We start from the raw sequence: 12,658 nt of genomic DNA, 5'->3' as shown, positions 1-12,658 counted from the left end.
AGCCGTCTAGACATGAAATAACACCCTTTAGTCACCATTACACTCGTATTATCCAATATATTAGACAAAAAAAATAAGACATATTAGATGTTACAAATATCATATTATTACTAGGCTCACCCGCCTTTTAAGGCGACGACTTTTATCCTCAATTTGTGTGCGCTCCATGTTTACATCAGGCATGTAAGTGTAGGGAATGAGAACCTCAGTGCCCATTCATAACATCTCCCGAAAACCTAAGTTTATTTATCACCGAGTGCCTCTCCAAATGTACAATGTCAGCCCGAATCTGTACCGCTAAAGACAGAGTTTCAGGCACTAAATAAGCTATAGATGAGAATAAGCAAGCACCATCTCCCCTGATATTTACTACGCAGTGAGGCATTTGTACTCCATCAACATTATTTCCAGAGACATAATTGTCTTTTTCCAGCGCATCGCGCACAAAAGCAAGGGAACGATGGGAGCACCAGAACTCTGCTCACATCACGTCGCTTCATACCGCAAGCCGCAAGTAATAAGTCTGTGATGAGCGGAATACCGCTACGCTTTGCACTCACGGGACAGAAGGACAATTCTGATCGCTTTTATATAGTAGATTATTGTACTGTACATTTAATTACACACACAGTTCTTAAACACAACCACTAACCTATGAAGGCACGACCTCAGTAGGAGAGTCTTCAGCAGGTGCGTCGCTGTCTTCTTCCGCTGAAGGAGTACTAGGAGTAGGCAATGGGTGTTTAGGAGCACAGCTGAAAAACATCTTAATAGGCAGTTGCTAGCGCTGTCTTTTCTTATGCGTGAAAAGGCTTTTGTAGGGTATTGCCATCTTTGATCATATCCATCTTCCTCCGGCACTTAGTTTTATTGTCAGAAGGCTTACAAAAAGCAGCAAGTTTAGGAGCCATCGTGTGGCTTAGATAAAAATTCTCAGAAAGCACATGCGTAGTGACGTAAGCGTGTATGAGAAAAAATCGCGATAGAGTGAAGCCGCGAAAGTCAAAGCATGATATAGCAAGGGATCACTGTATAGCTAGAAAACCACTTATACAACAAGAACTTACACTGCTCTTCATCTATATCTTCAGAAATCACGGCTTCAGGGTTAGATTTCAACTCCCCCGAAATATCAGTTGTGGAATTTTGCTTACAATTCATGGTGACATAAATATCTTCCATTTTCAAGTCATCACTCTGTATCCAGTTTTGACTGTTACAGCAATTTTTAAGAATGCTTCTAAGCTGGCCCATTTTCTTGTATACAGGGTTCTCTGATGAGATTCTGGAAAACACAACAATGTTAACTTATTATATATTTATGTATATATAAATATATAAATAAAAATATATATATATACAGTGGTGTGAAAAACTATTTGCCCCCTTCCTGATTTCTTATTCTTTTGCATGTTTGTCACACAAAATGTTTCTGATCATCAAACACATTTAACAATTAGTCAAATATAAGAGGGGGCAAATTATTTCTCTCTCTCTCTCTCTCTCTACAGTGGTGTGAAAAACTGATAGGAAACAACAAATATAATTTTCTAATTTACATGTGGGGAAAACTGCTTTTCTTTACTGTAAATGATAAAATGTACAATTCAGATGCAAGAAAGGTACTTTCCCTAGAGTCACGCATCTTGAAACAAAAACAAAAAATCGTTCCACACAATAGGACTAATTAAGAATTAATCTCTATTTTCAGTCTTCTAACAGAACTCCCATATTTGCCTGTATTTAAAGCTTAATTCACATTAAAATAAAACAAAATAATTGGCTCAGAAAATGCAATGATGCTAAACATGTGGTCACTCTGTTGGGTGAAGAAAGCTGCTTTGGTGAATAACAGTACACAAAAAAAATCTGATCTGTTCTGCTCCTGGACTAGCAAATCTGACACTATTCTCAAAACTGAGGTGGCACCAAATAGTTTTACATAATCAAGAGATACCTCGAAGGCGGCCTTGGAATAATCATACACCCTCCAGGGCCATTTTAATTGTTCATGACTGAACTTGGCAGCTTTATATCCAACCTAGCTAGCCAACAAAACAAAAAGAAGTGATTTGTAAATTTACTTTGACTTGACTTCAAGCAAAAACACTACAAACAAAAGGTATTTCATGATTAACTCAAATCTACATCTAGTTGGATGATGTAGATTAGCACTTATAACAATGGGGCAAGTTGAAATGACAAAGAAATGCTAAGTAGGTGAGGTAATTGTGCTATAGCCTTGTGGGACCCGACATGATTCTCAAACAAGAATACACATCCAGGAAAAACTAGTTAACACTAGAATTACCAAAGCCTATGAAAAAACTCATAATTAAAACCCATCTTAAATCCCTTCACACCACTCCATCAGCGTCTTTTGTCTTTTAAATGTTTCAGTCAACACAACCAGCAGACAGGCTGCTATAACACTCCCCCACCACTGCAGAAAGGGCAAAAATTTCCCAGCTCAAATCTAGGCACCTAGAATTGTAGAGGGGAAATAATATATTGCCATTTGGAACACATGCATTTTATGTGTGTTCTGTGTCTACGACATGTAAATCCAAAATATGTAAAAACATTGCTAAAACAGAAACTTTTTCATGTTTTAATAATAATTGATAAAATTTAGACATGAACTGTATAATGTGTGAAGACTGAAATCCAAATATCAAATAAACACTTTCACAAAAGGTACAAGGATAATATAACAGCTTCCGTGGTGCAGCAGTAAGAACTGCTGTCTTGTAATCAAGAGGTCACAGGTTTGATACCAGCTGCCTTGCAAATTTAACATTTTGAGTTGTGAACTGCTCTTATCTATATATATATAAAGGAGAGTTGGGATCCGAGAGACTGTGTTTGTGTGTTTGTGGAGGAACTGAGAGTTAAGGCGGGTGGGGGAGTCACGTGATCAACTCCCTTCCCATTCACGTCATTTCATTCGCTTTATTTCACTCCGATCTGAGCTCCCCAGCTGACGCGGTCTTGCGTTCTTTTTCCTTAGTGTTTAGTCCTTTCTCCTTTACTAATTTACTGTTTGGTACACGCGGTACTTACACAGTCACTCATAAAAGGGGAGAAGACTCCGTGCAAGAAATGGGTATTGAAACTACCTTGGAAGACATGCAATCAACGAGGCCATTAAACGGATCTCAAGAGAGGTCTTCTAGGATAGAAAAAAAGCGCTTGGCTGCCAAAACCAGGCGATTAAACGAATCTCAACAAGAAACGACTTCTACGTTAGAAAAAAAAAATCTATTCGCTGCCAAAATCAGGCGGTTAAACGAATCTAAAAAGACAGGATTTCTAGATTAGGAAAAGGACGATTGGCTGCCGAAGCCAGGCGGTTAGAAGAATCTGAAAAAGACAGGATGTCTAGATTGGAAAAACCACGATCCGCTGCCGAAACTAGCCGGATAAATGTGCAGCGAAGCGCGTCGGGTCTGCTAGTTTTAAATATAATACAATAAAAACATACATTTGATTTGTGTCTGTAACAGCCGGTGTAAATTTGTAGTACTTGTAAAAGCTTTTTTTTTTCCCCCACTTTCATTCTCTCAGGCACGATCACAATATAACCCCCTACCAAAAACCGCCATAGATCTGACAGTGTTAGTTTTTATTTGAAACTGGGAATAACTGTACATGTGAGTGGTGTTTTGAGAAAATGGAACTGGAAATTCTCTGATCTGCAGGGATAAAAGCTGAGACACAAACACCGGTGAATCTGTCTTCTTAGTATGTCATTGTCACTGGAATTTAATTTAGTTTTATTGAGTGTTTTTGCTCACACTAAATTAGTTAAAAAGTTTGTAAAAGGTCCATCCACTATGGTAAGCATTTAGCTCTATGGATATACCATGTGTTAAAATGCTGCGGGTATATATTAGCATGGCATGTTTGCATTTCCACTTAGACAGCAATGTTAATTTACTTTTCTTATTCATTTAGATGAGCGGTCAGAAGATGGCAGCTATGTGGCATTGGCCATGGTTTACTGGTGTCATCAGGCAGATTTGTTGCTTCAGGTGTTTTGAGTACTGAAATATGCATCTCCTGTGGCCCTTAATTGCCAGCTGCCTTAATGGTTGTCCAGTTGACTGGCTGAGACACATCATATACTTCAAATGTATATTTTGCTGTTCCTATATTGATGAATATCTGCCTTTCAACTTTATATCAACACTGACAATATCTTAACTAAGCAACAGAGAGTACAAACAGCTCCTGTAATAATGTATTGCTCACACTGACTACTTGTCCATTAATGTCTCTGAATGTCAAAGTATAGTCCAATGGTAACAAAAAAAAAAAAAAAGTTTCTTCCTTGCAACATGTGGTTTGTTTAAAACATGCTCTCATAACCATAATCAATTAATTGACATGCACCTGTGGAATGGTCGTTAAGACCTTAACAGCTTACAGAAAGTAGGCATTTAAGGTCACAGTTCTAAAAACGCAGGACACGACTTGTCTACCGACTGTGAAAAACACCCAAAGAAAAATGCCCAGGGTCCCTGCTCATCTGCGTGAACGTGCATTAGGCATGCTGCAGGGAGGCATGAGGACTGCTGATGTGGCTAGGGCAATAAATTGCCATGTCCGCACTGTGAGACGCCTAAGACAGCACTACAGGGAGATAGGAAGGACATCTGATCATCCTCGCAGTGGAAGACCACGTGTAACAACACCTGCACAGGATCGGTACATCTGAATATCACACCTGCGTGACAGGTACAGGATGGCCACAACAACTGCCCGAGTGTCAGTGTTCTGCCATGGGCAGCAAAGAGCCCGGATCTCAATTAAATTGAGCACGTCTGGGACTTGTTGGATCGCAGGGTGAGGGCTAGGGCCATTCCCCCCAGAAATGTCCAGGAACTTGCAGGTGCCTTGGTGGAAGAGTGGGGTAACATCTCACAGCAAGAACTGACAAATCTGGTCCAGTCCATGAGGAGGAGATGCACTGCAGTACTTCAAGCAGCTGGTGGCCACACCAGATACTGACTGGTACTTTTGATTTTGAGCCTCCCTTCATTCAGGGACACATTGTGAAACATTTTTAGTTTGTGTCTTATGGTGTTGACCCCTTCCCATGGGCTCACCACATATGGGAGGGGCCAAGGAGGTCGGGTGCAGTGTGAGTTGGGTGGTGGCCGGAGGCGGGGACCTTGGCGGTCTGATCCTCGGCTACAGAAACTGGCTCTTGGGATGTGGAATGTCACCTCTCTGAAGGGAAAGGAGCCTGAGCTAGTGCGCGAGGTTGAGAGGTTCCGGCTAGATATAGTAGGACTCACCTCGACGCACAGCTTGGACTCTGGAACCAATCTCCTTGAGAGGGGCTGGACTCTCTACCACTCTGGAGTTGCCCCCGGTGAGAGGCGCCGAGCAGGTGTGGGCATACTTATTGCCCCCCGACTCGGAGCCTGTGCATTGGGGTTTACCCCGGTGGACGAGAGGGTGGCCTCCCTCCGCCTTCGGGTGGGGGGAAGGGTCCTGACTGTTGTTTGTGCGTATGCGAGAACAGCAGTTTGGAGTATCCACCCTTTTTGGAGTCTCTGGAGGGGGTGCTAGAGGGCATACCTTCTGGGGATTCCCTCGTTTTGCTGGGAGACTTCAATGCTCGACGTGGGCAATGACAGTGAGACCTGGAAGGGCGTGATTGGGAGGAATGGCCCCGATCTGAACCCAAGCGGTGTTTTGTTATTGGACTTCTGTGCTCGCCACGGATTGTCATTAACGGACACCATGTTCAAGCATAAGGGTGTTCATATGTGCACTTGGCACCAGGACACCCTAGGCCTCAGTTCGATGATCGACTTTGTGGTGTGTCGCCGGACTTGCGCCATATGTCTTGGACACTCGGGTGAAGAGAGGGGCGGAGCTGTCAACTGATCACCACCTGGTGGTGAGTTGGCTTCGATGGTGGGGGAAGATGCGGTCAGACCTGGTAGGCCCAAACGTGTTGTGAGGGTCTGCTGGGAACGGCTGGCAGAGTCCCCTGTCAGAAGTAGCTTCAACTCCCACCTCGGCAGAACTTCAACCACGCCCCGAGGGAGGTGGGGACATTGAGTCCAATGGGCCATGTTCCGTGCCTCTATTGTTGAGGCGGCTGACCGGAGCTGTGGCCGCAAGGTGGTCGGTGCCTGTGTGGCGGCAATCCCCAACCCGTTGGTGGACACCGGCGTGAGGGATGCCGTCAAGCTGAAGAAGGAGTCCTATAGGACTTTTTGTCCTGTGGGTCTCTGGAGGCAGCTGATAGGTACCGCAGGCCAAGCGGAATGCGGCTTCGGTTGTTGCTGAGGCAAAACTCGGGCATGGGAGGAGTTTGGAGAGGCCATGGAGAACGACTTTGGGGCTTCGAGGAGATTCTGGTCCACCGTCCGGCGTCTCAGGAGGGAGAAGCAGTGCAGTGTCAACACTGTATATGGTGGGGATGGTGTGCTGCTGACCTCACTCGACGCGTTGTGGGTCGGTGGGGGAGTACTTCAAGACCTCCTCAATCCCACTAACATGCCTTCCAATGAGGAAGCAGAGCCTGGGGACTCTGAGGTGGGCTCTCCCATCTCTGGGACTGAAGTCACCGAGGTGGTCAAAAAACTCCTTGGTGGCAGGGCCCCGGGGGTGGATGAGATACGCCCGGAGTTCCTTAAGGCTCTGGATGTTGTAGGACTGTCTTGGTTGACACGCCTCTGCAACATCGCATGGACATCGGGACAGTGCCTCTGGATTGGCAGACCGGGGTGGTGGTCCCCTACTTTAAAAAGGGGACCGGAGGGTGTGTTCCAACTATAGAGGGATCACACTCCTCAGCCTCCCTGGAAAAGTCTATTTGGGGGTTCTAGAGAGGAGGGTCCGTCGGATAGTCGAACCTCGGATTCAGGAGGAACAGTGTGGTTTTCGTCCTGGTCGCTGAACAGTGGACCAGCTCTACACCCTTAGCAGAGTCCTGGAGGGTGCATGGGAGTTTGCCCAACCAGTCTACATGTGTTTTGTGGACTTGGAAAAGGCGTTCGACCGTGTCCCTCGGGAATCCTGTGGGCGGTGCTCTGGGAGTATGGGGTACCGGACCCCCTGATAAGAGCTGTTCGGTCCCTGTACAACCAGTGTCAGAGCTTGGTCCGCATTGCCGGCAGTAAGTCGAGCCCGTTTCCAGTGAGAGTTGGACTCCGCCAGGGCTGCCCTTTGTCACCGATTCTGTTTATAACTTTTATGGACAGAATTTCTAGGCGCTGCTTTTTGCAGATGATGTTGTCCTGTTTGCTTCATCAGGCCGTGATCTTCAGCTCTCTCTGGAGCGGTTCGCATCTGAGTGTGAAGCGGCTGGGATGAGAATCAGCACCTCCAAATCCGAGACCATGGTCCTCAGCTGGAAAAGGGTGGAGTGCCCTCTCAGGGTTAGGGGGGAGATCCTGCCCCAAGTGGAGGAGTTTAAGTATCTCGGGGTCTTGTTCACGAGTGAGGGAAGAATTGATCGTGAGATTGACAGGAGGATCGGTGTGGCATCCGCAGTGATGCAGGCTCTGCATCGGTCTGTCGTGGTGAAAAAAGAGCTGAGCCGTAAGGCAAAGCTCTCAATTTACCAGTCGATCTACGTTCCTACCCTCAGTTATGGTCATGAGCTATAGGTAGTGACCGAAAGAACGAGATCGCGAATACAAGTGGCTGAAATGAGTTTCCTTCGCAGGGTGTCTGGGCTTTCCCTTAAGGATAGGGTGAGGAGCTCAGTCATCCGGGAGGGGCTCAGAGTAGAGCCGCTGCTCCTCCGCATCGAGAGGAGTCAGATGAGGTGGCTCGGGCATCTGATCAGGATGCCTCCTGGACGCCTCCCTGGTGAGGTGTTCCAGGCACGTCCAACCGAGAGGCGGCCCCGGGGAAGACCCAGGACACGCTGGAGGGACTATGTCTCCCGGCTGGCCTGGGAACGCCTTGGGATTCTCCCGGAAGAACTGGAAGAAGTGGCCGGGGAGAGGGAAGTCTGGGCTTCTCTACTTAAGCTGCTACCCCCGCGACCCGACCTTGGATAAGCGGAAGAGGATGGATGGATGGTGTTGACTCTTTTAGTGTTCATACAAATATTTACACATTAAGTTTACTTAAAGTAAAAACAGTTGAAAGTCAGAGGACGTTTCTTTTTTTGCTGAGTTTAGTTTTTCAAGAATTACCTTATAGTTTTTGATACATTTCATTAGTTTTGCATGACTTACCAAAAAAGTTCACATGGAGAAAGACTTGCAAGTTTACAATAGTTTTCCTTGTAGATGTCAAATTGTATATCATTTAATTTGTACCTATAAACTTAATTCTTACAATATTACTATCTGTGACACAACTCCATTTTCTACTGATAAAGTGAAACTTCAAGGCTTTCAGTATAATTAAAAATGCAAAAATCAAACAAGTGTCTGCTGATATCATTTGTTTCCTTAACGTGTAGAAAGTTTAAGTAAATAGTTATTTAATTTCAAAAAACAGTTTTTACTTTGCGATTTCCATTTTGAGCAGTAAGATCACCATACGAATATACTGAGACCTCCGGAAGTGCACTATATGTCAGCTGTCCAATTAAAAATTTTTAAAGTGCATTTTCTTCAGGGAATTCTTACATTGGCAAATTTTTGAAAGAATGCTAGAGTTACCATTTGAGATGTCTTAACAGTAATAGCAGAAAGAGAGAAGAAAGTATTTCCAAGTACTAACCACATTTATGACAGCATACCATTTAACCATTTACATTAAATACCGAACATCTGTTACAGCAAACTTTCAGGTCCTTCACTTAATAAGCAAAAAAACAAAACCTGGGATGCCATTTAACAACACATGTAGGAATAAACAGATTTTAACAATTAAGAGTGCTTAATGACACGTTACTAATGCCCAACTGTAATAAAATATCTGCAATTGTGCACACTCAGTCCACATAAACAAAGAGAGAACATGCAAACTCCATTAAGACAACGGCCAATCAACCTTAAGCTCATCGCACACTATGTAATAACACGTTTTATTTACAATATGTACCACCATTTGAATATTGAAAGCTATTCACAAACAGTTAATGGAATACAACAGACATAAAAGCAAATATGACATTAATAACACAAGATACAGACTAATAAAAAACATCATAAAACATTAGAGTCAACATTTTGAATTAGATTGCGAAACTGAAGAAGGACAAATTAATCGTAATTGCCTATAGCACACTACTAGCGCGAAGACTTGTCTTACTGAACTGGAAGAACCCCAGCCCAGATGTTGCAAGTCAGAGGGTAATTGATGTTCTATACTAAATTATTTGAAATTGGAAAAAATGTAATTCTCAACTACAGGACCTGTTCAAAACTTTCTTTTACTGAATTTATTTGAAGAAAACAACATTCCACACAATCCTAATATAAATGCTTATTCTAAGATTTGATTATTTAGAGCATGCCATATTTTTAAAAACTTTTGAAGAGATCCTCCAAGTGAGATTTTGAATTTTTCCAATTTCAAATAGTACAGAACACCAGTTATCCACTGACTTGTAATAGGTGGGCTGGGATTCTTCCAATCGAGCAAGGTAAGTCTACATGCTAGTAAGGTGCTAAAGGCAATTACACTCAAATTGTCCATCTCCACTTTAACTCCATCCGGGAGTAAAACAAACACAGCTGTTAATGAAATAGGAATGACTGTGTCATTAAGTCTGTCTGACAGTCATTCAAAGTTTTTTGTCCAGAATGATGCTCTTTTGGTGCACACCCAAAACAAGTGGCCCAGTGAGGCTACAGATGCATTGCAACATTCACAGGTGGACACATTCTTGACAAATTTAAATGAGAAAAATGTGCTCAATAAAAAACATTTGAATAATTGAATGATCTGCACATATGGTGCTGGAGTGTATTCTTTGCATGGCTGCCTTTCATTCATTTTCTGAAATGTTAAGTGAAAAATATTTTCCCATTGCATCCTGAGATCTTTGAAAGGAAGGAATTTTAAAATAATTTTACAAACTACTGAGAAGCTGTCAAGACTCTTCAAGATTGATCAGTATTGCCTCTGGAATAGAAATGGGTGGTAGATGAGGAAAATTGGGGAGGTTCCTTGTAGCAAAATTTTCTGATTTGACAGTAGTGAAAACATTGTGTTGATAGAAAGTTAAGTTTGATACGTAATTGTTCATAAGATGCAAATACATTATTTATATAGAGTTCCTAAGTATTTTAATCCAGGACGTTTTTGAAACATTAAATATAATGTAAGTTTGGGAAGGTAAAAAAAGGTGTTTACCATGTAGAAGTGCAACAGTTAAAAGCTTCTATATCTTACAGTTCTTCCTGGATTGGTTCCATATTCTGAGTGATCGATGGAGAAATGGATTATTAGTATATTGACGATACTTTATATTTACTGAGGCACAAAGAAGGGCATATAAAAGAGTATAGCAAGATTTTCTTTATATTGCAGACCAAGTGTATATTCATCGATTTGTGTCAATGTCCAGGGGCCTCATGCATAACGGTGTGCGTAGAATTCACAGTAAAACTTGGCGTATGCACAAAAGTGGAAATGTACGCACACATAAAAAAAGTCCAGATGCAAAAAATCTACATACGCCAACTTCCACGTTCTTCCGCTCCATAAATCCCGGTCAGCGTGAAAAGCAGCACACGTGCATGTGCCTGCCATTCCACCATGTCACCTCCCAGAATTACACCTCTTTGAATATGCAAATCAATATAAATAGCCCTTAAGTTCAGCGTTCTGTGAAAGGACAACAGCAAAAGCAAGGGGGAAAAATAGAAGAATTTCAGTGAATACCAAGTGGTATAAGCAATAAAAGGAAGTTGATCGAGTGACAGAGTGCCAGAGAAACTCGAAAGCTCAAGTTCACAAATTCGCACTGTGCCCAAAGTAAAATACAAATTGTCATATATAAAAGTCGTCATGAAAAAGCTAGTCATACCACACCGTCTGTGTCTCATATGGAAGCTTATCAGGGTACAGAGAAAAGAAAAACAGAGACACAGTGGGGAAAAAAAGCTTGAAATATCAACTTTAATCTCGAAATTTCCACTTTAATCACATAGTTTATCTGATCATTAAAGTAGAAAGTCATAAACTTCATCTTAAAATAATTTAAATTACTGGTTTCTCAAATCCCATCGGAACTAAAGTAGCACGTTAAATGCTCTGTTTTGAATGTGTTCTTCTATGTTCTCTGTGTGTGAATTACTTTGTGCTTCTTAAATGGGCTTCCTCTTCCTCCGACAGGACACAGAATACATTACATTCATGATATCACAGCTCGCAGAACAATTTAAATACTAAGATGTATACTTGACATCATTTTCATGATGATAGGATTTTTTTAATCAATTTTATTTCAATCCATACAAAGCAATCAAGTTTTTACAAAAAGAAAAAAAAGAAAAATTGAGTTAAGAACAGATTGATCCCCACCCCTGAGAGAGAGAGCAAGCCAAACGGCAAAAAAATGTTACGGCTTTTAAACATACCTAAATTAATAAATTCTCTGTGCTTCATAAAATTATTTTAAAATATTACTGATTAGATCCTGCCATGTTTTGAAAAAAGTCTGTACGGATCCTCTAACTGAGTATTTGATTTTTTTCCAATTTCAAATAATATAACACATCGGTTTCCCACTGACTTAAAAAAGAGGAGAGTCTGGGTTCTTCCAGTTTATCAGAATAAGTCTGCGTGCCAAAAGTGAAGTGAATGCAATCACAATTTGTTTGTCTTTCTCCACTTTAAGCCCATCAGGAAGAACCCCAAACACAGCTGTTAATGGGTTAGGAGGGATTGTGAGTCCAAGGCTGTCTGAGAAGTAATTAAAAATTTTGTCCAGAAAATTGTTAATTTGGTGCAGGGCCAGAACATGTGACCCAGTGAGGCTGGGACTTGGTTGCAACGTTCGCAGGTTGGATCAGGCCCTGGAAACATTTTGGAGAGTTTTGTCAAGACAGATGTGCTCGATAAATAATTTTAAATTGTATAATTGTATGCTTTGTACATATGGAGCTCGAGTGAATTCTCTGCATTGCTACTTTCAACTCCTTTTCTAAAATATTAATTGAGAGATCTTTTTCCCAGTGTCCTCTTGGATCTTTGAAAGGGAGGGATTGTAAAATGATTTTATATATTGTAGAGATGGAATCCAAGTCCTTGAGATTGAGCAATATTTTTTCCAGCACGGATGAGGGTGCAAGATGAGGAAAATCTGGGAGGATCTGTTTAACAAAGTTCCTGATTTGAAGATAGTGAAAGAAATGTGTAGCTGGAATGTTAAATTTGGAATGTAATTGTTCATAGGATGCAAAGACGTCTATATAAAAAGATCTCTAAGCAAGTTAATTCCAAATTTTTTCCAGTTATTAAAAACTGCATATGTTTGTGAAGGTTGAAAGAGGTGGTTCTCTTGCAGTGGTGCCACAGATAGAACCTTCTCCGTCTTAAAATGCTTTCTACATTTGTTCCAGATTCTAGGTGAGTGGAGCACAATTGGATTATTTGTATATTGCCGATAACGTGTATTTATTGGAGCACAGAGCAAGGAATACAAAGAAGTACTGCAGGATTTTACTTCTACTGCGGTCCATGCCTGTGCATGTTGTTCTATTTGTGTCCAGGTTCTTAT

At 41.9% G+C, this 12,658-nt stretch overlaps 1 protein-coding gene across 1 annotated transcript in view; it reads right to left on the bottom strand.

Moving 5' to 3' along the window:
- Nucleotides 1-12,658, bottom strand: part of rnf17 (ring finger protein 17) — a 315,372-nt gene that overhangs the window by 271,203 nt on the left and 31,511 nt on the right. The window contains exon 6 of the mRNA XM_039746236.1: nucleotides 1,068-1,285. Coding sequence (XP_039602170.1) covers nucleotides 1,068-1,285 — 218 coding nt within the window. The remainder of the gene's footprint in view (nucleotides 1-1,067; nucleotides 1,286-12,658) is intronic.

This window comes from Polypterus senegalus, chromosome 2, assembly GCF_016835505.1.
Source record: "Polypterus senegalus isolate Bchr_013 chromosome 2, ASM1683550v1, whole genome shotgun sequence".
Lineage (NCBI taxonomy): Eukaryota > Metazoa > Chordata > Cladistia > Polypteriformes > Polypteridae > Polypterus > Polypterus senegalus.
This window is presented reverse-complemented; position numbering and strand designations above follow the sequence as displayed.